Below are 27677 nucleotides of genomic sequence, written 5' to 3'. Positions count from 1 at the left end.
GGCAGGTCCTACAGGCCCTAGTTTCTACCTTCATAACCACACTATCAACAAGGCAGGTCCTACAGGCCCTAGTTTCTACCTTCATAACAACACTATCAACAAGGCAGGTCCTATAGGCCCTAGTTTCTACCTTCATAACAACACTATCAACAAGGCAGGTCCTACAGGCCCTAGTTTCTACCTTCTTAACAACACTATCAACAAGGCAGGTCCTACAGGCCCTAGTTTCTACCTTCATAACAACACTATCAACAAGGCAGGTCCTACAGGCGCTAGTTTTGTCGCACCTAGACTACTGTTCAGTAGTGTGGCCAGGTGCCACAATTGTATTTGGCTCAGAACAGGGCAGCACGGCTGGCCCTTAAAAGTACACGGAGAGCTGACATTAATTACATGCCTGTCAATCTCTCATGGATCAAAGTAGAGGAGAGATTGACTTCATCACTTCTTGTTTTTGTAAGAGGTGTTGACAAGCTCAATGTACCAAGCTGTCTGTTTAAAACACTTGCACACAGCTCGGACACCGATGCATACCCCACAAGACATGCCACCAGAGGTCTCTTTTCAGTCCCCAAGTCCAAAACAGACTATGGGAGGTGCACAATACTACATAGAGCCATGACGACATGGAACTCTATTCCACATCATGTAATACAAGCAGTAGAATCAGATTTTTTTAAACAGGTAAAAATACACCTTATGGAACAACGGGGACTGTGAAGACACATACAAAGGTACAGACACATGCATGTGTAAACATTGTGATATTGTTGTATGGTGGTATTAAACATGTTGTATTGTAGAGATGTAGTGGTGTAATAATGTTTTATATGTAATGTAAGGACTGTAATATGTTTGGACCCAGGAAGAGCAGCTAATGGGGTTCCCTAATAAATACAAAATACAAACGGCTTTGTGGGTATTTACAGTTACATATTCTCCAGGGAGGACATTTGATACTGAAAAGCAATTCAATGTTTTCTAATCTATTACCTACAGTAAGTACAAACACTGTTTACTTGGTTCAGGGTCATCATGTTGAGGGTTGAGTGTTGATGGTTCTTCCTGTTCTCTGTCATTGGCTGTGGGATTTAGGCTAAAGATTGTCAAACTTACAAAAACAATGTCAAAGTAATACTGTATTTTCTCTTTGTCATCTGAACAGTAAAACTTACCTTCTTGTTGTAGTTCTCAGTTTGCACCATAGTGCCACAGCAGCTCCACAGCACACAGCAATGAAACACAGTGAACCCATCACTGCACCAATCCCTGTTGGGTTACATGTGAAAGATGACAAGATGAGAATGGTACAATTCACAGATTAGAGAACAGGGCTCCGGGCAGCCGAGCGGAAATGGAGGAAAACTCGCCTCCCTGCAGACCTGGCATCCTTTCACTCCCTCCTCTCTACATTTTCCTCCTCTGTCTCTGCTGCTAAAGCCACTTTCTACCACTCTAAATTCCAAGCATCTGCCTCTAACCCTAGGAAGCTCTTTGCCACCTTCTCCTCCCTCTTGAATCCTCCTCCCCCTCCCCCCCCCTCCTCCCTCTCTGCAGATGACTTCGTCAACCATTTTGAAAAGAAGGTCGACGACATCCGATCCTCGTTTGCTAAGTCAAACGACACCGCTGGTTCTGCTCACACTGCCCTACCCTGTGCTCTGACCTCTTTCTCCCCTCTCTCTCCAGATGACATCTCACGTCTTGTGACGGCCGGCCGCCCAACAACCTGCCCGCTTGACCCTATCCCCTCCTCTCTTCTCCAGACCATCTCCGGTGACCTTCTCCCTTACCTCACCTCGCTCATCAACTCATCCCTGACCGCTGGCTACGTCCCTCCCGTCTTCAAGAGAGCGAGAGTTGCACCCCTTCTGAAAAAACCTACACTCGATCCCTCCGATGTCAACAACTACAGACCAGTATCCCTTCTTTCTTTTCTCTCCAAAACTCTTGAACGTGCCGTCCTTGGCCAGCTCTCCCGCTATCTCTCTCAGAATGACCTTCTTGATCCAAATCAGTCAGGTTTCAAGACTAGTCATTCAACTGAGACTGCTCTTCTCTGTATCACGGAGGCGCTCCGCACTGCTAAAGCTAACTCTCTCTCCTCTGCTCTCATCCTTCTAGACCTATCGGCTGCCTTCGATACTGTGAACCATCAGATCCTCCTCTCCACCCTCTCCGAGTTGGGCATCTCCGGCGCGGCCCACGCTTGGATTGCGTCCTACCTGACAGGTCGCTCCTACCAGGTGGCGTGGCGAGAATCCGTCTCCTCACCACGTGCTCTCACCACTGGTGTCCCCAGGGCTCTGTTCTAGGCCCTCTCCTATTCTCGCTATACACCAAGTCACTTGGCTCTGTCATAACCTCACATGGTCTCTCCTATCATTGCTATGCAGACGACACACAATTAATCTTCTCCTTTCCCCCTTCTGACGACCAGGTGGCGAATCGCATCTCTGCATGTCTGGCAGACATATCAGTGTGGATGACGGATCATCACCTCAAGCTGAACCTCGGCAAGACGGAGCTGCTCTTCCTCCCGGGAAGGACTGCCCGTTCCATGATCTCGCCATCACGGTTGACAACTCCATTGTGTCCTCGTCCCAGAGCGCTAAGAACCTTGGCGTGATCCTGGACAACACCCTGTCGTTCTCAAATAACATCAAGGCGGTGGCCCGTTCCTGTAGGTTCATGCTCTACAACATCCGCAGAGTACGACCCTGCCTCACACAGGAAGCGGCGCAGGTCCTAATCCAGGCACTTGTCATCTCCCGTCTGGATTACTGCAACTCGCTGTTGGCTGGGCTCCCTGCCTGTGCCATTAAACCCCTACAACTCATCCAGAACGCCGCAGCCCGTCTGGTGTTCAACCTTCCCAAGTTCTCTCACGTCACCCCGCTCCTCCGCTCTCTCCACTGGCTTCCAGTTGAAGCTCGCATCCGCTACAAGACCATGGTGCTTGCCTACGGAGCTGTGAGGGGAACGGCACCTCACTACCTCCAGGCTCTGATCAGGCCCTACACCCAAACAAGGGCACTGCGTTCATCCACCTCTGGCCTGCTCGCCTCCCTACCACTGAGGAAGTACAGTTCCCGCTCAGCCCAGTCAAAACTGTTCGCTGCTCTGGCCCCCCAATGGTGGAACAAACTCCCTCACGACGCCAGGACAGCGGAGTCAATCACCACCTTCCGGAGACACCTGAAACCCCACCTCTTTAAGGAATACCTAGGATAGGATAAAGTAATCCTTCTCCCCCCCCCCCTTAAAAGACCTAGATGCACTATTGTAAAGTGGCTGTTCCACTGGATGTCATAAGGTGAAAGCACCAATTTGTAAGTCGCTCTGGATAAGAGCGTCTGCTAAATGACTTAAATGTAATGTAAATGTAGAGTGTCAGAGATTAGTTGTGGTTATTAGATGAATGACTTAACTCTGATCCTGTCACCATCAGTGACCTCAGGTACATCTAGCACAGAACATACAGAGACAGTACTTCAGAATGACACCAGCATGTTGATTGTTATTGTAGGCATGTACAGAACCATTTCTCACCAGGAAATGAAGCTTGAGTTCTAGCTGGAATAACCATGGATACGTTCTTGGTGACACCTCCAGAGAACAGTGACACCATACAGCCAACCCTGGTGTCTTTGTCAGGTAGACTGAATGCTGCCAGCGTAGAAGTTATGGTGACCGTGACAGTTCCATTGAGATGGGTGACATTGGCCATTGTGGAATCTTCTAGAATTTCTGTGTCTTCCCAGGTTACTGTAGGAACAGGTCGTCCAGTAGCAGAACAGGACAGAGTGGTGTGACTGTTGTTGGTTTGTGTGATGAGGAGTGAGGGTCCATACAGCTCTATAGAACAACAGACACAGTTCACAGTGAGACCACAATGATTCCATTGAAATTATTTACTAAATGATTCCATTTAAATGATTTACTAAATGATTCCATTTTGATAAATGGTTTCAAGACATTGGATGTATGATCTGATAAAATGGCTGCCTGAAGTTCTGAAGAAGTTGTTCTGGGTCAGTCATTTACAGTACATTATGTTGTCACATTTTACCATTGACTTTGAGGCAGGTGGTTCCACTGATAGCTCCCTCTGGAAAGGTGTTAAACAGACACTTGTAGCAGGACTCGTCTCCTCTTGACACTCCTCTGATGACGATAGAGCAGTTCTGCAGTCCCTCGTCTTCAAACTCCACTTTCCCCTTAAAACGTACGTTGACATCAGGACCTCGTTTGCTGTAGGTGGCCACATTTTCATTCGCCTCAGTTGTCTCTTTTTGCCAGGTGACTTGCCGCACGTCTTTGAGTGTCATGAGCTCACAGGTTAAGACTGCATCTTCTCCCAGGGTTGCTGTGACAACCTGCTGTGTTCTTACCAACTGAGAGAGCCCTGCATGAAGACAGTTACACACTACTTAAAACTAGTACTGCAACACACACACACACACTCAGTTGGTAGAGTATGGTGTGTTGCGGGCTTGATTCCAGCTGGGACCATATTATAAAAAAATGTATGCAAAGTCGGTTTTGCATTAGGAGTATTGGTATATGGAATTATGAGACTTAATGAGTCTGTGTCTATACTGCATTATTAACCTATCATAGTGCATTATGAGTACATGTATAATGTTGTATAATGCATTATGTATATGGAATTCATAGAAAGTTTTAGCCAATACGCAGTATATATACACACAACATATTGTGGTGTAGTACTCAGAATGGTCAGAAGGGGAAGTACATTACTAGTCTAAAATCTAGTCTAGGTATCGTATTTATTTCACCTTTATTTAACTTGGCAAGTCAGTTAAGATCAAATTCTTATTTACAATGACGGCCTACCCCAGGCAAACCTGGACGAAGCTGGGCCAATTGTGCACCGCCCTATGGGACTCACAATCACTGTTGATCACTGAGATGCAGTGCCTTAGACCGCTGCACCACTCAGGAGCCCAAAGGAAGTCTTGCATGAAGGGGATTTTAACACGACCGCAGCATGGGTTCATGTTTTGACAAAATGTGGAAAAAGTGGAGTCTGAATACTTTCTGGATTCCCTGTATACATAATGTAGTGGTGTAGTACTCAGAATGGTCAGCAGGGGGGAGTACAGAACTAGTCTAGGTACAGTAGGAGGAAGTTATGAATGAAGTGGCTTTTAAACTGACAGCAGTATGGGTTAGTAACTGACAGCAGTATGGGTTAGTAACTGACTGCAGTATGGGTTAGTAACTGACTGCAGTATGGGTTAGTAACTGACAGCAGTATGGGTTAGTAACTGACAGCAGTATAGGTTAGTAACTGACAGCAGTATGGGTTAGTAACTGACAGCAGTATGGGTTAGTAACTGACTGCAGTATGGGTTAGTAACTGACAGCAGTATGGGTTAGTAACTGACAGCAGTATGGGTTAGTACCTGACAGCAGTATGGGTTAGTAACTGACAGCAGTATGGGTTAGTAACTGACTGCAGTATGGGTTAGTAACTGACAGCAGTATGGGTTAGTAACTGACTGCAGTATGGGTTAGTAACTGACAGCAGTATAGGTTAGTAACTGACAGCAGTATGGGTTAGTAACTGACAGCAGTATGGGTTAGTAACTGACTGCAGTATGGGTTAGTAACTGACAGCAGTATGGGTTAGTAACTGACAGCAGTATGGGTTAGTAACTGACAGCAGTATGGGTTAGTAACTGACAGCAGTATGGCTAAGTAACTGACAGCAGTATGGATTAGTAACTGACTGCAGTATGGGTTAGTAACTGACAGCAGTATGTTTTAGTAACTGACTGCAGTATGGGTTAGTAACTGACAGCAGTATGGGTTAGTAACTGACAGCAGTATAGGTTGGTAACTGACAGCAGTATGGGTTAGTAACTGACAGCAGTATAGGTTAGCAACTGACAGCAGTATAGGTTAGTAACTGACAGCAGTATGTTTAGTAACTGACAGCAGTATAGGTTAGTAACTAACAGCAGTATAGGTTAGTAACTGACAGCAGTATGGGTTAGTAACTGACAGCAGTATGGGTTAGTAACTGACAGCAGTATGGGTTAGTAACTGACAGCAGTATGGGTTAGTAACTGACTGCAGTATGGCTAAGTAACTGACAGCAGTATGGGTTAGTAACTGACAGCAGTATGAGTTAGTAACTGACAGCAGTATGGGTTAGTAACTGACAGCAGTATGGGTTAGTAACTGACAGCAGTATAGGTTAGTAACTGACAGCAGTATGGGTTAGTAACTGACAGCAGTATAGGTTAGTAACTGACAGCAGTATGGGTTAGTAACTGACAGCAGTATGGGTTAGTAACTGACAGCAGTATGGGTTAGTAACTGACAGCAGTATGGGTTAGTAACTGTCAGCAGTATGGGTTAGTAACTGACAGCAGTATGGGTTAGTAACTGACAGCAGTATAGGTTAGTAACTTACAGCAGTATGGGTTAGTAACTGACAGCAGTATGGGTTAGTAACTGACAGCAGTATAGGTTAGTAACTGACACCAGTATGGGTTAGTAACTGACTGCAGTATGGGTTAGTAACTGACAGCAGTATGGGTTAGTAACTGACAGCAGTATGGGTTAGTAACTGACAGCAGTATGGGTTAGTAACTGACAGCAGTATGGGTTATGGGTTAGTAACTGACAGCAGTATGGGTTAGTAACTGACAGCAGTATAGGTATTTGTAACTGACTGCAGTATGGGTTAGTAACTGACAGCAGTATGGGTTAGTAACTGACAGCAGTATGGGTTAGTAACTGACAGCAGTATGGGTTAGTAACTGACAGCAGTATGGGTTAGTAACTGACAGCAGTATGGGTTAGTAACTGACAGCAGTATGGGTTAGTAACTGACAGCAGTATGGGTTAGTAACTGACAGCAGTATGGGTTAGTAACTGACAGCAGTATGGGTTAGTAACTGACAGCAGTATGGGTTAGTAACTGACAGCAGTATGGGTTAGTAACTGACAGCAGTATGGGTTAGTAACTGACAGCAGTATGGGTTAGTAACTGACAGCAGTATGGGTTAGTAACTGACAGCAGTATGGGTTAGTAACTGACAGCAGTATGGGTTAGTAACTGACAGCAGTATGGGTTAGTAACTGACAGCAGTATGGGTTAGTAACTGACAGCAGTATGGGTTAGTAACAGTATGACAGCAGTGGGTTAGTAACTGACAGCAGTATGGGTTAGTAACTGACAGCAGTATGGGTTAGTAACTGACAGCAGTATGGGTTAGTAACTGACAGCAGTATGGGTTAGTAACTGACAGCAGTATGGGTTAGTAACTGACAGCAGTATGGGTTAGTAACTGACAGCAGTATGGGTTAGTAACTGACAGCAGTATGGGTTAGTAACTGACAGCAGTATGGGTTAGTAACTGACAGCAGTATGGGTTAGTAACTGACAGCAGTATGGGTTAGTAACTGACAGCAGTATGGGTTCATGTGTTGAATTATTAAAGTAACAAAGTACAGAATGTGTGGACATCAGTGAATATAAGGAACTATGGCTATAGATCAATCCTCTTACTTTGTTCACTGATTTGTGTTCTTCACTTGTGCCACGTTGCGAGGTTGGTACTCTGGCATGAATGATGTATTTGGGGATGGTGGTGGGTTATTGGTCATGTCAGTATACTTTTCCAGGTGTTTCAGTCTTTCGCCTGGACATTTCATCTGTAATTGAGGGAGCCAATCAGATGAAATCCCTTGCTTGCTGCTGTTGGCTGTTGCCGTGGGGCGGTGGGGGACAGCGGAAACCAAAGTAGTGAACTAGCACAGTATGAGGCTGATGCAGCAACTCATACTCCCTTTTTTTTGGGAGCCCTGGTGTTTCCTTCCCTGCATACTATCCCTTGATCAAGGGACCTGGGGTAGTGTAGGGGCAATCTGGGAGACGGAGGGGGGTTGCTAATTGGCTATACTTCCCTCCCTCCACACGTCGTAGAGTTGACAATGATAGCTGAGGGTGTTAGACCTTTCCAGTTCAATGACCAGCACAGAAAATAATCATTTTCCTGATGGTAGCACGCTGGTCTATTCAAAATTGCAAAACCTTTCCCTGCACAATGGCAAAATGGCCACATTTGAAATGTAAATAATTCAACAATTTCAATTTCTCTCCACCGTCAAGAGGGGGGAGGGCACAACAACGCTTTGCCAGCGAGGTGGGCAGCCCCCAAACCAAATATTGGTTAGGGCCCCCAAAAGCCATGTTAAGATCCAAATGAACAACATAACATGGACAGAGGGGGACCTGGGACTTCATCCACAAATCATCTCACAGTAATTGCTGATCTAGGATGTGTCTATAATCTTATTCTTGTTGTAAACTGCAAAACTGATCCGAGAGGGACACTCCTACTCTGAGACACTTGATACGTAAGGCCCCAGGTTAGATTGAATGTTAACACTTGGCCCCTGGGGTTGAGTGGGGTCATGTGGGTATCAAACTTCATGCTAATGAATTTATCTGGAGTAGGAGTGATGAGTTATTGCTGATGTGGACGAGGCAGAGGCTCAAGTGTTTCCACTGTACAAGATATTTGTGGAATGGTTACAGACAATATACAGGTGAGAGGTCAAAAGTATATTATATGCAAATAACAGGATTGGGTTGTGTAGCTGACAGTAGTAGCTCGCTCAATCTTTATATATATCCCTCCTTTTGTCCTCCCTAGAAGTAATCACTGATTAGAAATGACTAGACAGGTTAAAGCCATGTAGTGGAGCCCTTGGTTTCACCTGCCCATTCCTGTCTAAGCAATGATTACTTCAAGGAGGGAGGAAGGAGTTGCTCAGTAATTTGTATCAAACATTTCAGTTCCCCCAAAGTGCCCCCTTTCAATTCTCTGCATGAACAGGAAATATGGTGGAAAGACCTTTTGGGCCATGCATACGCCAATCTAATGCTTTTACATTTATGGCGAATAGTGAATCATATTATGTACGCCCTTCAGGAGAAGGGAGTGTTTGATGTCATTACACTAAATTGAAATATTGATCATCATAAGTGATGTCTTACAGACATCCCACCAAATGATGTTAAATATATTTCAAAAGGACAAATTACAAAAGACTACAAATGAAATGCATCACCCACATATGAAACATATTCAATGTCTACATGAACAAATATAGCAATGTGCAGAATAAATTAGCAATTTCAATTGTCATTGATTGACATTTCCCCTCATCCCAAATTACATGTCATGTCTACATCAAGTAGCACCTTTCCATCTAACTGCACCATAGGTCAGCCCACATGGGACAAGTGAGAGGGAAATTGTTTTTCACATGCTAGATCAAACAATGAAAGTTCAGCAGGATGTCATCCATAATGTGGAAATTTAAGGCCCTTTGCAAGGGGTCAAAGGTCACAATAGGGCAGAATGGAAAGTATCACCAATAAGCAGAGACTGGTTGTATTATTAGTGTATTTGTATACTGTTCTGCATATACACAGAAAGAACCTGGTTAATTTTTTCACCCGTTAGTTGGAATTTCTCTACCCCACACTGTCAGATCGTCAAGTTGTAGGTCATGAATGTATTTGACAGGACAGTTGTGGTTAGCTAATGGCCAACTTTCACCAAAATTGAGAAATGTGTTGTTCTTGTGTATATGTAAGACTTAAAGCATAATAAATGCAAAAAGTAACTAAATGTTTTCTGGTAGGGTCCACTAGATTATAGGCCCTGTCCGGGGGAATCATAGGCCCTGTCCGGGGGAATCATAGGCCCTGTCCGGGGGAATCATAGGCCCTGTCCGGGGGAATCATAGGCCCTGTCCGGGGGAATCATAGGCCCTGTCCGGGGGAATCATAGGCCCTGTCCGGGGGAATCATAGGCTCTGTCCGGGGGAATCATAGGCCCTGTCCGGGGGAATCATAGGCTCTGTCCGGGGGAATCATAGGCTCTGTCCGGGGGAATCATAGGCTCTGTCCGGGGGAATCATAGGCCCTGTCCGGGGGAATCATAGGCTCTGTCCGGGGGAATCATAGGCTCTGTCCGGGGGAATCATAGGCCCTGTCCGGGGGAATCATAGGACATGGCTACAGTGTCTCCCTACGCCTCGTATCTCAGCCTCCAGTATTTATGCTGCAAAAGTTTGTGTCAGAGGGCTAGGGTCAATCTTGTATATCTGGAGTATTTCTCCTGTCTCATGCACCCTCTAATTCTCTCTCCCTCTCCCTCCCCTCCCAGAGGACCTGAGCCCTGGAACCATGCCTCAGGACTTCCTGGCCTGATGACAACAACCTCTCCCTCAATGTGAGCAAGACAAAGGGGCTGATCATGGACTTTAGGAAAAGGAGGGCCGAACAGGCCCCCATTAACATTGACAGGGCTGAAGTGGAGTGAGTCGAGAGTTCCAAGTTCCTTGGTGTCCACATCACCGACAAACTATCATGGTCGAAACACACCAACACAGTTGTGAAGAGGGCACGACAAAACCTTTCCCCCTCAGGAGACTGACAATATTTAGCATGGATCCCCAGATCCTCAAAAAGTTCTACAGCTGCACCATCGAGAGCATCCTGAGAGGTTGTATAACCGCCTGGTACGGCAACTGCTGGGCATCTTGCCATAAGGCGCTACAGAGGGTAGTGCGTACGGCCCAGTACATCACTGGGGCAAAGCTTCCTGACATCAAGGACCTATATATTAAGCGTTGTCACAGGAAGGGCCAAAAAATAGTCAAAGAGCCCCCACCCCCCCAGTGTTTTTACACTGCTGCTACTCACTGTTAATTATAAATGCAAAGTCACTTTACAAATGACCTCAACTAACCTGTACCCCCGCACATTGACTCGGTACCGGTACCCCATTTATATAGCCTCGTTATTGTTATGTAATTGTCTTGTGTTACTTATGGATTTATTAAATTTTTTGACTTTAGTTTACTTAGGAAACAATTTCTTAACTCTATTTCTTGACCTGCATTGTTGGTTTTGGGCTTGTAAGTAAGACCTTCACGGTAAGGTCCACAGCTGTTGTATTTGCCGCATGTGACAAATAAAATTGGATTTGATTTGGCTTGATTTTTGCCCTGGCATGCACTATCAACTGTGGGACCTTATATAGACAGGTGTGTGCCTTTCCAAATCATGTCAAATCAATTGAATTTACCACAGGTGTACTCCAATGAAGTTGTAGAAACAGCTCTAAGATGATCAATGGAAACAGGATGCACCTGAGCTCAATTTGAGACTCATTGCAAAGGGGAAGAATCATTATGTAAATAAGGTATTTCTGTTTTTTAATTTGTAAATCATTTGCTAAAATGTATAAACCCAATATTCACTTTGTGATCATAGGGTATTGTGTGTAGATTGAGTGAAAATATTAACGTAATCGATTTTAGAATAAGGTTGTTAGGTTATAGCATGTGAAAAGTAGTGGTTATAGCATGTCTGGTAGAGTAGTGGTTATGGTGTTTGCCCCCCCAAACCAGAGTTTGAGAGTTCAAATCTGAAGAGAGTATTTTTTAGAGAGACATTTTTGATGTTGCCTTTTGTTGGCATGAAAGAGCTAACTTGAGGTTTGTTGGGGGGTAGGGGGTAGTTCCCATCAAATAGAAGGACTGAATTGACACCTTGAATAGAATGTCATTTTAATAGAGTTGTGATAACATACTATGTCGTGGAGTAACAATATATTATCCTTGTCTGCAAAAGCCAACTTTGACCTGGGGGCATGCTTTGTAGACCATTCAAACGCGTTCCGATACCTTGTCCCCAATAAAAAACCCACGTGTTATGATAGCTTATAGACAGTAGTAGGCAAATGAAGGGCCAAAGTTCCAATATTAAGATTTTGGAATAACATTTCTAGGGTCTATTTGTTGGTCGTTGGAAACACGCCTCTTTCGAATTTCGTCCCCCGTTCCTAAACACACCCATCATATAGTGTAGATTTTGAAGATTCATAATCTCTGTTTGTAGTCATCAAAAGAAGATTGAGGAACGGTTGGTGGACCCAAGAAGTACAAGCCCCCACACCATTCTCTAACCTCTGAAATGTTGTCTTTGATGTGTGCATTTTGAAGTACCCCTTAACATCTAGTCCCTGTCTCTCTGGTAGAGTAGTGGTTATGGCATTTGCTCCCCAAACCAGACTTTGAGAGTTCAAATCTGAGGAGAGCATTTTTTAGACAGCCATTTTTGATGTTGCCTTTTGTTGTCATGAAAGAGCTAACTTGAGGTATTGGATAATAAAATGTTAGGGTACAGCAACTGGTGTTGAGAAGGAGTGCTGATCTACAAACAAACCCACCGCTGTCCATATAAAGTTATTCCAGAGACAACTGATTCAGAATGATCTAGGCAAAGCTGATCGTAGAAAAGTGCTCCTCTGTATGCATTTATGAAATGTCTCAGGCTAAGAATGCTGAACTGGAATCAGTACCCCCCACCCCCCGTCAAAGTAATGTTATTCATTCTACTCACAAATGCTAAACAGATCCTAGTTCAGAACTCCTACTTCAAGCCACCAAGTGAATGTTGGGTATTGGGTGCTAAACGTCTTGAACAGTGGTTGAAAAAGTACCCAATTGTCATTCTTGAGTAAAAGTAAAGATATGTTGATAGAAAATGTCTCAAGTAAAAGTGAAAGTGAACCAGTAAAATACTAAGTAAACCTCATTGCTAAAAGATACTTAAGTGTCAGTGGTAAAAGTATAAATTATTTGACCTTCCATATATTAAGCAAACCAGACAGCACAATTCTCTTGTATTTTTAATTATGAAATAGCCATGGGAACACACAGACATAATTTACAAACGAAGCATGTGTTTAGTGAGTCCGCTAGATCAGAGGCAGTAGGGATGTTCTCTTGATAAGTGTGTGAATTGGACCATTTTCCTGTCCGGCTTAGCATTCAAATGCATAAAGTACTTTTGGGTGCCAGGGAAACTGTATGGAGTAAAAAATATATTAATTTCTTTAAAAATGTGGCAAAGTAAAATTGAATGTTGTAAAGAAAAAGAAAGAGTAAAAGTACAGATACAAAAAAATCCCCAGATATAAACAGAATGTAGTGGAGTAGTTTAAATACATTTTTGTTAAGTAATTTACACCACTGGACTTGAAAGGAACACCGGTACCCCATGTATATAGCCTTGCTATTTTTATTTTACTGCTGATCTTTAATTATTTGTTACTTTTATTTCTTATTTTTTACTTAACACATTTTTCTTACAACTAAATTGTTGGTTAAGGGCTTCATTTCAGCATTTCACTGTAAGGTCTACACATGTAGTATTCGGCGCATGTGACAAATACAATTTGATTTGTTACACATGAAAAACATGTTGTGAACCTGGTGTGACATTATTGAAGCTGTGCTGACACCTAGTGGACATCAAGAAGACCTACACTACACACACACATATATATATATATATATATATATATATATATTATATATATATATACACACACACTTTAACCTTAATACAGATGGGATGCTTTACATAAGTTGCTATTTTTTATGAGACACTAATATATATGTCCAATAAACAGACGTTCAAAAGTCGGAATGTAAAGCAAAAACGACTGGAAAGTTATTCAAAAGCAGGTGTAGTGAATCAAGCATCTTGGGGTTACCTGAAATAGGTCAAAGTATATATTTTAAATGTTCTCATTTATTTTATCTTTATTTAACTAGGCAAGATGAACTCAACAACATCGACATAGACACAAGTTACCTGCTATATTTGGGGAAAAGGATTAACACAGAGAGAACTTGGCAAAATACAATGCATGCTTCTGTAGTACGAGTAGGTATATACAGTATCATCGGTAACAATTGTGTACAAGCCACCTAGCTAATAAAATACTGGGGCTTGCGGTCATTAGTTACATTTCAACCACAGCGATTCCCCAATTGAGGCACAACAGAGTTCACCCGCAAATGCAGGAACACCGGAAATAATAACTAAACCAACGAATGAGAAATGGTGGAGGCTACTAGAACGAAGATAATTTTTTTCAGAATAAACGTGGTGAGTGAAAAACGTAATTACATAGCTCACTCCCTACCCGGTATCTCATTCTACTGTTATACGGCACTGTTGGTTAGAGCCTGTCAGTAAGCATTTCACTGTCAGGTTTACTACACATGTTGTATTCGGCGCACGTCACAAATAAACTTTGATTTGAAAGCACCTCATCAATTAAAATAAAAAGCTGACAAATGCAGTAGATCATGCATAAAACTGATATTACTCACCTTTAGGGAGGAGTATTAGCTGAATAAACAGGTAGTTGCAGAGTGCAGGCGCCATGATAAATGATTTCCGTCGTCACATAAGGACGTTTTGGCAGAAGCCCCTCCCCTAAACTAAAAGTGAAAGTAAACTCTGCTGGTCTATCACTAGTTTTAGTTGAGAAGGTTAATTAGTTGAACTCTTCTTAAAATAGATAGGCGCTGACATATTACACACATAGCCAAGGGAGCCTGGTGCAGCGCTATTAAACAACCTCGTCCTGATTGTGATGTTACTGTAAACTGTTATAACTAAGTAACCCTGATTTTAAATGGTGATGTTACTGTAAAACAAGGTGACGGGGAGCACATAATACATTTAAAGAACGATTTTGAATCTTAAACAATATAAAACATACAGATCAAGCGAGAATAATAACCTGAGTTATAAACAGTGTTAAATCTAGTGGGGTCAAACACAACAAGCAAAAACACAACAAGCAACATCCATGATCAGAATAAATACAAACAGGAACTAAAACGTGATACAATTAAATCTAGTGAACAAGGTACATTATATCAAACAATCAAAGTGCAACACATTGTTATCACCATTATACTTTAAGGGCTGAAATACATTCATACATTGATAGAGGAGGTAAAACATCCATGTATCACTATAGGTACTGTATGTAATAATAACAACATAAACCTCACATTGCACTTGTGTCAATCATGTTTAAATGGATTCAAGTTCAATTAAATAGAAGGCCAACATATACAAATATATTCTCCCCTGTCTTCTTCCTGGTGTGTCATAAAGTCAATTGTAGGTGGTCATGTGTTCTAATATAATATATTTCCTCACTGACAAACCTCATCTCTCAAAACTAAAGTAAAATTTCAAAACAAAAAACAGTATTTGTGACATTATATAATGTATAGTGCAGGTATAAATTAGCTTACATATGACTGGGGAAGAAATGTGACAGACAACTCAAAAAGGTTCAATATATGTATCTAGTACACAGTGCATCTACCTGTCTCATTAGAAATGTTTGTCATAACCACATCCTTCTAAACGTAGGAGCTGGGCTAATAAAGAATACTAATAAAGAACAGGAAGGCCTCCACACTGTTCATGCTCCCAAGACTCCCACACAGTCTCATCCTCATTCATGAATAGTTGTACTGTATCTTGCTAGTCGCCATGCATTTAATATGATCTTTGTCAAACAATTAGAATATACTGTAATATTCTAAAGATGGATTAGTAGTCTGGTTGAGACGTGTTAGTGGATCTCATCTCTTGAGGAACTGGGCTCTTCTGCAACCGAACTCTAAATACCAACAGCGCTCCGATGCTCAATAAAAACCTCTGTCAGCTAAAGTACATAAGTATAGCAATCAACACAGACAAACATTTACACACTTTCCCCAAAAGCGTCCTGCTCGTCTGCTGTGGTTGCTGCTTGCCTGTAACCTGCCAGAGAGAAGGTGAAGGTTAGACTTTGCTATAGGTAGTAAAGACGTACAGCGCATTCAGAAAGTATTCAGACCCCTTGACTTTTTCTACACTTTGTTACAGCCTTATTCTAACATGGATAAATGTTTTCCCCCCTCATCAACCTACACACAATACTCCATAATGACAAAGCAAAAACAGGTTTTTAGAAATGTTTGTAAATATATATTTTTTTTAAGTACTCAGACCCTTTACTCAGTACTTTGCTGAAGGACCTTTGGCAGTGATTACAGCCTCGTCTTCTTGGGTATGACGTTGCAAGCTTGGCACACCTGTATTTGGAGACTTTCTTCCATTCTTCTCTTCAGATCCTCTCAAGCTCTGACAGGTTGGATGGGGATCGTCACTGCACAGCTATTTCCAGGTCTCTCCAGAGAATTTCGACCTGTTTCAAGTCCGGGCTGTAGGTGGCAAGATTCTCCATTGAGTCGTCTTTGAACAGCCTCTGCCAGTTGACATTGGGTCCAAATGGGTGCATGTGTGATGAGAACTCGATCTGTTGGAATAAATTGATACAAGCGCGTATTTTAAAGAGCCCTCCATAAGCAGTGGGCAGAGTTAGCACGTTGGACCGGGACACGTTTTAATACAATATAAAAAGCCTCTAATTTTACAATGGATCCGCCATGGCTCTGTTTAGCTTAATTATGCAAATATATTTGAGATCAGTGTATTGCAGTTAATGTCTTATTTGACTTAATAAGCAAAATATATTTCAGTAGTAAACAACGAAACAATAACGAGTCCCAGACAATTCGTAATAGAACATACCAGAAAGTTTATAATCCAAATGATTGTGATCATCAGGCACCAGTGTTTGGAATACACTGACGTCATTATTATGCAGACCTTTGACAATGGTCTGGTTTGTCAGCGACCTCAATTTATTCCAAAAACTGGGGTTAACCAAATGATGCCAATAATAATGATGCCAATAACAGAATGGAGACTTTTCATTTGAAAACGTGCAGGATACCTCTTTCCGGTTTCCATGACTTGTTTTATACTGTGTAATGCTTGTTCGGGTAGCACTCCTCACAGACCGTTTGGTGTACGCTTTCTTTGTTGGTGAGATGAAACTGCCAACATTCTGAAAGGTGTTATTGTACATCAGAATTGCAACAGGACTTGTACAAGCCTAAAATGTTAGTCCGTAATCGTAACATGTTGTTTGTATGTTCACAGATGAAAGTTCACGTTTATGTTTCATGTATTGCTATTCTTACAATCCTAACACTTTAGAATGGATTTTCTTACGATCCTTACGATACGCACAAGGAAGATATCTGGCTCCATAGATTTATGACACATTGTATAACAAGCGATGTCACAACGTAAATCACAACATTGTTTAAACATTTTATTTATAAAAGTAGAAAACAAAAACACAACAAAGTACATTACAACATTGTGTATCTTACAGCATTTGATTTAAAAAAGTGAAGAATTAAGAAAACCACCCACACCATGAAAGTACCTAACATTTGATTTATAAAACCCCCAGTAAAGAATAAAAACCACACATAAGTCTAGTTTGGATTCATCATGTGTCATCATTAACCAACTACAAAACATATTTACATACAGACTGTATTTAAGTATAAAATAAACAGCAGGCCTATGTGTGTCAGCCATTCAGTCCACTATTCAGTACCCACAATGCCTATGGATGGAAACAGTCTTTGAACCACACAGATGTGTATGAGACAGTATAGTAGTCACTCAAGTTCTCATAACAACAAAAAAAGTAAAAACGGTCAAGTATTGACAGCTATGGTCTAAAACAAACATAACTGACCAGAGAGTTTGAAATACAGTACCATTAAAGTGATCATTACACTTTTATTTAATCCATTTTAGAATAGTTCCAACGGCTGAGCCTAATATAGTGTATAAGAGGTCATACAAGAAGTTTTATAGTGAGTCATATGTTGATGAGGTAAATTATATTTGCTGGTCTTTGATGTGTAATGAGGAGCAACCAGACACTGCACTTGACACATTTATGAAATTGCTTATTCCAGTTACTAATTAGCATGCACCCATTAAGAAAATTACTGTAAAAACGATTAAACCCCCTTGGATTGCTGAGGAATTTAAAAATTGTATGGGTGAGAGGGATGAGGCAAAAGGTATGGCAATTAATCTGGCAGCCCAACTGATTGGCAAACGTATTTCAAATTAAGAAATCATGACTAAATGAAATAAAACTATACTATGAAACAAAAATAAATTATATAAAGAATCATAGTAAAAGGCTTTGGAGCACCTTAAATTAAATATTGGGAAAAAAGGCAAACTCAGCTCCATCATTCAATGAATCGGATGGCTCATTCATCCCAAAACCAACTGATATTGCCAACTACTTTAATGACTTTTTCATTGGCAAGATAAGCAAACTTATGTGTGACAGGCCAGCAGCAAACGCTGACACAACACATCCAAGTATATCTGACCACGTTATGAAAGACAAGAATAGTACTTTTGAATTCCGTAAAGTCAGTTTGGAAGAGGTGAAAAAATGATTGTTGTCTATCAACAATGACAAGCCACCAGGGTCTGACAATCTGGATGGAAAATGACTGAGGATAATAGAGGACGATAATGCCACTCCTATTTGCCACATCTTCAATTTAAGGTTTTATAAAGTGTGTGCCCTCAGGCCTGGAGGGAAGCTACAGTCATTCCACTACACAAGAATAGTAAAGCCCCCTTTACTGGCTCGAATAGCCAACCAATCAGCCTGTTACCAACCCTTAGTAAACTTCTGGAAAAATGGTATTTGACCAGATAGAGTGTAAATTCATAGTAAACAAATTTACAACAGACTTTCAGCATACTTATAGGGAAGGACACTCAACAAGCACAGCACTGACACAAATGAATGATGATTGGCTGAGAGAATTGTTTTTTTGTTTGTTTTTAAATTTTACCCCCTTTTCTCCCCAATTTCGTGGTATCCAATTATTTTAGTAGCTACTATCTTGTCTCATCGCTACAACTCCCGTACGGGCTCGGGAGAGACGAAGGTTGAAAGTCATGCGTCCTCCGATACACAACCCAACCAAGCCACACGGCTTCTTAACACAGCGCCATCCACCCCGGAACCAGCCCCACCAATGTGTCAGAGGAAACACCGTGCACCTGGCAACCTTGGTTAGCGCGCACTGCGCCCGGCCCGCCACAGGAGTCACTGGTGTGCGATGAGACAAGGATTTCCCTACCGGCCAAACCCTCCCTAACCCGGACGACGCTAGGCCAATTGTGCGTCGCCCCACGGACCTCCCGGTCACGGCCGGTTACGACAGAGCCTGGGCTCAAACCCAGAGTCTCTGGTGGCACAGCTGGCGCTGCACTACAGCACCCTTAACCACTGCGCCACCTGGGAGGCGGCTGAGAGAAATTGATGATAAAATGATAATGGGGGCTGTTTTGTTAGACTTCAGTGCAGCTTTTGACATTATCGTTCAGTCTGCTGCCGGAAAAACATATGTATTATGGCTTTATACCCCCTGCTATAATGTGGATAAAGAGTTGATTGTCTAACAGAACACAGAGGGTGTTATTTAATGGAAGCCTCTCAAACATAATCCAGGTAGAATCAGGAATTACCCAGGGCAGCTGTTTGAGTAAAGCCAGTGTGTCTATGTACGCGGATGACTCAACACTATACAACAAAGAGCTGCGGTTAGTTTCGGATAGGGTGGCAAGGAATAAGTTAGTCCTAAATATTTCCAAAACTAAAAGCATTGTATTTGGGACAAATCATTCACTAAACCATAAACCTCAATTAAATCTTGTAATGAATCATGTGGAAATTGAGCAAGTTAAGGTGACTAAACTGCTAGGAGTTACCCTGGATTGTAAACTGTCATGGTCAAAACATATTGATGCAGTAGTAGCTAAGATGGGGAGAAGTCTGTCCATAATAAAGCACTGCTCTGCCTTCTTAACAACACTATCAACAAGGCAGGTCCTACAGGCCCTAGTTTCTACCTTCTTAACAACACTATCAACAAGGCAGGTCCTACAGGCCCTAGTTTCTACCTTCTTAACAACACTATCAACAAGGCAGGTCCTACAGGCCCTAGTTTCTACCTCCTTAACAACACTATCAACAAGGCAGGTCCTACAGGCCCTAGTTTCTACCTCCTTAACAACACTATCAACAAGGCAGGTCCTACAGGCCCTAGTTTCTACCTTCTTAACAACACTATCAACAAGGCAGGTCCTACAGGCCCTAGTTTCTACCTTCTTAACAACACTATCAACAAGGCAGGTCCTACAGGCCCTAGTTTCTACCTTCTTAACAACACTATCAACAAGGCAGGTCCTACAGGCCCTAGTTTCTACCTTCTTAACAACACTATCAACAAGGCAGGTCCTACAGGCCATAGTTTCTACCTTCTTAACAACACTATCAACAAGGCAGGTCCTACAGGCCATAGTTTCTACCTTCTTAACAACACTATCAACAAGGCAGGTCCTACAGGCGCTAGTTTTGTTGCACCTTGACTACTGTTAGTAGTGTGGTCAAGTGCCACAATTGTAGTTGGCTCAGAACAGGGCAGCACGGCTGGCCCTTAAAAGTACACGGAGAGCTGACATTAATGACATGCATGTCAATCTCTCATGGATCAAAGTAGAGGAGAGATTGACTTCATCACTTCTTGTTTTTGTAAGAGGTGATGACAAGCTCAATGTACCAAGCTGTCTGTTTAAAAAACTTGCACACAGCTCGGACACCGATGCATACCCCACAAGACATGCCACCAGAGGTCTCTTTTCAGGACCCAAGTCCAAAAGAGACTATGGGAGGTGCACAATACTACATAGAGCCATGACGACATGGAACTCTATTCCACATCATGTAATACAAGCAGTAGAATCAGATTTTTAAAATAGGTAAAAATACACCTTTTGGAACAACGGGGACTGTGAAGACACAAAGGTACAGACACATGCATGTGTAAACATTGTGATATTGTTGTATGGTGGTATTAAACATGTTGTATTGTAGAGATGTAGTGGTGTAATAATGTTTTATATGTAATGTAAGTACTGTAATATGTTTGGACCCAGGAAGAGCAGCTAATGGGGTTCCCTAATAAATACAAAATACAAATAACATACTGGAACAACACTGCAGCAATGCAACTTATTTGCATGTATGCGGTCACCATGACTACCACTCTATCAGGATGATCCAATAAGGTTGTACTAACACATTTAGAATGTACTGGATATTGTTGTGGTCTTGAAAGATATTAACATCAATGATAGTGATCAGAGTCAGATCATGTTGTAGTAGTGTACTGATATAACAGCATTGTGGGTATTTACAGTTACATATTCTCCAGGGAGGGCATTTGATACTGAAAAGCAATTCAATGTTTTCTAATCTATTACCTACAGTAAGTACAAACACTGTTTACTTGTTTCAGGGTCATCATGTTGAGGGTTGAGTGTTGATGGTTCTTCCTGTTCTCTGTCATTGGCTGTGGGATTTAGGCTAAAGATTGTCAAACTTACAAAAACAATGTCAAAGTAATACAGTATTTTCTCTTTGTCATCTGAACAGTAAAACTTACCTTCTTGTTGTAGTTCTCAGTTTGCACCACAGTGCCACAGCAGCTCCACAGCACACAGCAATGAAACACAGTGAACCCATCACTGCACCAATCCCTGTTGGGTTACATGTGAAAGATGACAAGATGAGAATGGTACAATTCACAGATTAGAGTGTCAGAGATTAGTTGTGGTTATTAGATGAATGACTTACCTCTGATCCTGTCACCATCAGTGACCTCAGGTACATCTAGCACAGAACATACAGAGACAGTACTTCAGAATGACACCAGCATGTTGATTGTTACTGTAGGCATGTACAGAACCATTTCTCACCAGGAAATGAAGCTTGTGTTCTAGCTGGAATAACCATGGATACGTTCTTGGTGACACCTCCAGAGAACAGTGACACCATACAGCCAACCCTGGTGTCTTTGTCAGGTAGACTGAATGCTGCCAGCGTAGAAGTTATGGTGACCGTGACAGTTCCATTGAGATGGGTGACATTGGCCATTGTGGAATCTTCTAGAATTTCTGTGTCTTCCCAGGTTACTATAGGAACAGGTCGTCCAGTAGCAGAACAGGACAGAGTGGTGTGACTGTTGTTGGTTTGTGTGATGAGGAGTGAGGGTCCATACAGCTCTATAGAACAACAGACACAGTTCACAGTGAGACCACAATGATTCCATTGAAATGATTTACTAAATGAATCCATTTACATGATTTACTAAATGATTCCATTTTGATAAATGGTTTCAAGACATTGGATGTATGATCTGATAAAATGGCTGCTTGAAGTTCTGAAGAAGTTGTTCTGGGTCAGTCATTTACAGTACATTATGTTATCACATTTTACCATTGACTTTGAGGCAGGTGGTTCCACTGATAGCTCCCTCTGGATAGGCGTTAAACAGACACTTGTAGCAGGACTCGTCTCCTCTTGACACTCCTCTGATGACAATAGAGCAGCTCTGCAGACCCTCGTCTTCAAACTCCACGTTCCTCTGAAAAGGTGGGTTGACATGGGAACCGCGTTTGCTGTAGGTGGCCACATTTTCATTCGCCTCAGTTGTCTCTTTTTGCCAGGTGACTTGCCGCACGTCTTTGGGTGTCATGAGCTCACAGGTTAAGACTGCATCTTCTCCCAGGATTGCCGTGACAACCTGCTGTGTTCTCACCAACTGAGAGAGCCCTGCATGAAGACAGTTATACACTACTTAGTACTTACTACATTACAAACTCTCACACACACACATTCAGTTGGTAGAGCATGGTGGTGTTGTGGGTTTGATTCCCATATTATTAAAAAAATGTAAGTCTCTTGGAGAAAAGCGTCAGCTAAAAGCCATATTTTTTTTTAAATATATATTTATAGATTTTATCGCACTGGGCTTTGCCTTTTTCTGTTTTTGACTATTTATGTTAATACAATGTGCAGGAGGGCCAAATTGCCAATTGTATGATTTTGAGGCAATTTGTGTTGCGTAGTGTAGTGTATTGTAGTGCTATTTTGTGTAGCGTTGTGTTGCGATGCGTAGCGTTGTGTTATGCAACTGTTTGAAAACAGAAGAGTGAAACAGAATGAAACATGTTTGTGATGTCATCATGAAATGTGCAGAAAGTTTCACTTTACTGAAAGCAGACAATCACTTTATTATGAGGCATTTCATCACTTCACCTAAAGCAGTCAAAGATGACTTTATACTGCAGCCAGACTCAACTGGTGGACCGCGGTCCGGAACCACACCTAGAACAGGGTCAATACGGACCGCGGTCCGGAACCACACCTAGAACAGGGTCAATACGGACCGGAGTCCCAAGATCTTTTTAGGAACTCAGTCAGGCTTTCAACTTAGTGCTGTTGATTGCTGCAATAGCAGAATCAACAAGGTGCCATTTCAAAATGTTTGTAGTGCAAGGACAGTTTTCCTCTTATGTCATTCCCTGACAGAGCTCTTTCTAACCTGTCAGAAATATCCAGTTGATCAACTACTTGCCCAAGTCAGCTAGATAGGTAAGTTAGGCTAACCAGCTATCTACATCTTGTAGTTGTCATGGCCAGATTTAGTAACCAGGGGCCTCGACCCCCAAGGGCCCGACATTTTGTTGAATCACTCAGGTACAGTATCATATGAACACACATTAGACATGGCAAAATGTGTAGAATTGCAGGAAATTAGCTTAAAAACTTCTAAATGTTCTCTCCACCAACAAGAGGGCTGTGAACAGTTTGGGGTCACATGGGTTGTAGAGGTTGGGGTTTGTTACTATGCCGATAAATGACAATATCCATCCGGACCTTTGTCACCTCGGAAAGTTGTGTGACTGGACCTCCTCAAATAGTAGTTGAGTCCCCCTGTTATAGTGGCTAATAAGTATGCTATAACACACCATGAGAAAGATGATGTTCTGCTCATTGACAAAAATGTATAAAAATGCATCACACTGATGGTCATTATAATGATGTATGATCCTTGAGGACTGCAGTATGGGTTAGTAATGCATCACACTGATGGTCATTATAATGATGTATGATCCTTGAGGACTGCAGTATGGGTTAGTAATGCATCACACTGATGGTCATTATAATGCTGTATGATCCTTGAGGACTGCAGTATGGGTTAGTAATGCATCACACTGATGGTCATTATAATGCTGTATGATCCTTGAGGACTGCAGTATGGGTTAGTAATGCATCACACTGATGGTCATTATAATGATGTATGATCCTTGAGGACTGCAGTATGGGTTAGTAATGCATCACACTGATGGTCATTATAATGATGTATGATCCTTGAGGACTGCAGTATGGGTTAGTAATGCATCACACTGATGGTCATTATAATGATGTATGATCCTTGAGGACTGCAGTATGGGTTAGTAATGCATCACACTGATGGTCATCATAATGATGTATGATCCTTGAGGACTGCAGTATGGGTTAGTAATGCATCACACTGATGGTCATCATAATGATGTATGATCCTTGAGGACTGCAGTATGGGTTAGTAATGCATCACACTGATGGTCATCATAATGATGTATGATCCTTGAGGACTGCAGTATGGGTTAGTAATGCATCACACTGATGGTCATCATAATGATGTATGATCCTTGAGGACAAAGTGACCAGCAGTTATGAACTAACTATGTTGCTGTACATTATAACATCAGTAGAGGATGCCTGGTTATTTAAAAAAATGCCTTCCTCACCATCTTAAATAAGCATGCCCCATTCAAGAAATTCAGAACCAGGAACAGATATAGCCCTTGGTTCTCCCCAGATCTGACTGCCCTTAACCAACACAAAAACATCCTATGGCGTTCTGCATTAGCATCGAACAGCCCCCGTGATATGCAGCTTTTCAGGAAAGCTAGAAACCAATATACACAGGCAGTTAGAAAAGCCAAGGCTAGCTTTTTCAAGCAGAAATTTGCTTCCTGCAACACTAACTCAAAAAAGTTCTGGGACACTGTAAAGTCCATGGAGAATAAGAATACCTCCGCCCAGCTGCCCACTACACTGAAGATAGGAAACACTGTCACCACTGATAAATCCACTATAATTGAGAATTTCAATAAGCATTTTTCTACGCCTGGCCATGCTTTCCACCTGGCTACTCCTACCCTGGTCAACAGCACTGCACCCCCCACAGCAACTCACCCAAGCCTTCCCCATTTCTCCTTCTCCCAAATCCAGTCAGCTGATGTTCTGAAAGAGCTGCAAAATCTGGACCCCTACAAATCAGCCAGGCTAGACAATCTGGACCCTTTCTTTCTCAAATTATCTGCCGAAATTGTTGCCACCCCTATTACTAGCCTATTCAACCTCTCTTTATTGTCGTCTGAGATTTCCAAAGATTGGAAAGCAGCTGCGGTCATCCCCCTCTTCAAAGGGGGGGTACACTCTTGACCCAAACTGCTACAGACCTATATCTATCCTGCCCTGCCTTTCTAAGGTCTTCGAAAGCCAAGTCAACAAACAGATTACCGACCATTTCGAATCTCACCATACCCTCTCTGCTATGCAATCTGGTTTCAGAGCTGGTCATGGGTGCACCTCAGCCACGCTCAAGGTCCTAAACGATATCATAACCGCCATCGATAAGAAACATTACTGTGCAGCCGTATTCATTGATCTGGCCAAGGCTTTTGACTCTGTCAATCACCACATTCTCATCGGCAGACTCGACAGCCTTGGTTTCTCAAATTATTGCCTCGCCTGGTTCACCAACTACTTCGCTGATAGAGTTCAGTGTGTCAAATCAGAGGGTCTGTTGTCCGACCTCTGGCAGTCTCTATGGGGGTGCCACAGGGTTCAATTCTTGGACCGACTCTCTTCTCTGTATACATCAATGATGTCGCTCTTGCTGCTGGTGAGTCTCTGATCCACCTCTACGCAGACGACACCATTCTGTATATTTCTGGCCCTTCTTTGGACACTGTGTTAACAACCCTCCAGGCAAGCTTCAATGCCATACAACTCTCCTTCCGTGGCCTCCAATTGCTCTTAAATACAAGTAAAACTAAATGCATGCTCTTCAACCGATCGCTGCCTGCACCTGCCCGCCTGTCCAACATCACTACTCTGGACGACTCTGACTTAGAATACGTGGACAACTACAAATACCTAGGTGTAAACTCTCCTTCCAGACCCACATCAAACATCTCCAATCCAATGTTAAATCTAGAATTGGCTTCCTATTTCGCAACAAAGCATCCTTCACTCATGCTGCCAAACATACCTTTGTAAAACTGACCATACTTCCAATCCTCGACTTCAGCGATGTCATTTACAAAATAGCCTCCAATACCCTACTCAACATATTGGATGCAGTCTATCACAGTGCCATCAACTTGCCTATCTGGTTAAATAAAGGTGAAATAAATAAATAAATAAGTCTTTATGGTTATAATTATAATGCATTAGGACTATTGGTGTACTGAATTAAGAGACTTAATGAGTCTTTATGTGTCTATAACTATACTTATACTGCATTATTAACCTATCATAGTGCATTATGAGTATATGTATAATGCTGTATAATGCATCATGCATATGGGATTCATAGAAAGTGTTACAGTATATAGGAGGAGGCCTTTGGTTTACAGTTTAGACAGTGACTTTCACTACATTCATAATGTCATTTATCTGTACATATTTTTATATCTGTATAGTGGAGGATAAATTAAATCATGAATGCAGTGTATTGAAATATATATGGTTAACCCAGCCACCCCAGTCAGACTGTTCTCTCTCCTACCACATGGCAAGCGCAGACTGTTCTCTCTCCTACCACATAGCAAGCGCAGACTGTCCTCTCTCCTACCACATGGCAAGCGCAGACTGTCCTCTCTCCTACCACATGGCAAGCGCAGACTGTCCTCTCTCCTACCACATGGCAAGCGCAGACTGTTCTCTCTCCTACCACATGGCAAGCGCAGACTGTTCTCTCTCCTACCACATGGCAAGCGCAGACTGTTCTCTCTCCTACCACATGGCAAGCGCAGACTGTTCTCTCTCCTACCACATGGCAAGCGCAGACTGTTCTCTCTCCTACCACATGGCAAGCGCAGACTGTTCTCTCTCCTACCACATGGCAAGCGCAGACTGTTCTCTCTCCTACCACATGGCAAGCGCTTGCCACGTGGTAGGAGAGAGAACAGTCTGACTGGGGTGGCTGGGTTTTTTTACGCTGCTGCTACTCTCTGTTTATCATATATGCATAGTCACTTTAACTACACATTTATGCACATACTACCTCAATGCAGATAGTCCGGGTAGCCAATGTGCGGGGGCACCGGTTAGTCGGGCTAATTGGGTCCCGCCACACATACATGTACATTCTACCTCAATCAGCCCGACTAACCGGTGCCTGAATATAGCCTCGCTATTGTTATTTTTTATTTATTGACTTATCTATTGTTCACTTAATACTTTTTTTTAACTTAAAAATGGCACTGTTGGTTAGAGCCTGTCAGTAAGCATTTCACTGTAAGGTTTACTACACCTGTTGTATTCGGCACACGTCACAGATAAACTTTGATTTGATTTGAAAGCACTTCATGAATTAAAATAAAAAGCGGACTAATGCAGTATATAATGCATAAAACTGATATAACTCACCTTTAGGGAGGACTATTAGCTGAATAAACAGGTAGTTGTGGAGTGCAGGAGCCATGGTGAAAATGATTTTCCCTCAGATTTGAATGGACCTATCACATACGGACCCTCCCCTACACTAAAAGTGGAAGTAAACTCTGCTGGTGTATCACCGGTTTTAGTTGAGAAGGTTAATTAGTTGAACTCTTCTTAAAACAGATAGCTGACATATTACACACATTGCCAAGGGAGTCT

The 27677-nt window shown here is 42.3% G+C and overlaps 2 protein-coding genes across 3 annotated transcripts; both read right to left on the bottom strand.

Moving 5' to 3' along the window:
* LOC135573600 (OX-2 membrane glycoprotein-like) lies at positions 1-21341 on the bottom strand. Of its 2 annotated transcripts, XM_065022866.1 has the most exons (9): positions 21187-21341; positions 16728-16841; positions 16024-16247; positions 14251-15709; positions 4073-4408; positions 3553-3858; positions 3430-3466; positions 1176-1280; positions 1-1082 (listed from the first exon to the last, which is right to left on the bottom strand). In XM_065022866.1, the coding sequence occupies exons 4-9, from the start codon at positions 14303-14305 to the stop codon at positions 1076-1078; spliced, it is 846 nt and encodes a 281-aa protein (XP_064878938.1). In that variant the 5' UTR covers positions 14306-15709; positions 16024-16247; positions 16728-16841; positions 21187-21341; the 3' UTR covers positions 1-1075. The 2 variants fall into 2 exon arrangements, with proteins under 2 accessions (XP_064878938.1, XP_064878935.1); XM_065022863.1 differs by having other exon boundaries at positions 16024-16841.
* LOC115127001 (OX-2 membrane glycoprotein-like) lies at positions 17098-27517 on the bottom strand. The gene is made up of 6 exons (XM_065022874.1): positions 27447-27517; positions 22176-22511; positions 21656-21961; positions 21534-21569; positions 21343-21436; positions 17098-21249 (listed from the first exon to the last, which is right to left on the bottom strand). Exons 1-6 carry the CDS (start codon positions 27499-27501, stop codon positions 21243-21245), a joined length of 834 nt encoding a protein of 277 aa, XP_064878946.1. The 5' UTR covers positions 27502-27517; the 3' UTR covers positions 17098-21242.
* Positions 27518-27677: the final 160 nt, after the last annotated feature.

This window comes from Oncorhynchus nerka, linkage group LG2 (assembly GCF_034236695.1).
Source record: "Oncorhynchus nerka isolate Pitt River linkage group LG2, Oner_Uvic_2.0, whole genome shotgun sequence".
Classification (NCBI taxonomy): Eukaryota; Metazoa; Chordata; class Actinopteri; order Salmoniformes; family Salmonidae; genus Oncorhynchus; species Oncorhynchus nerka.
This window is presented reverse-complemented; position numbering and strand designations above follow the sequence as displayed.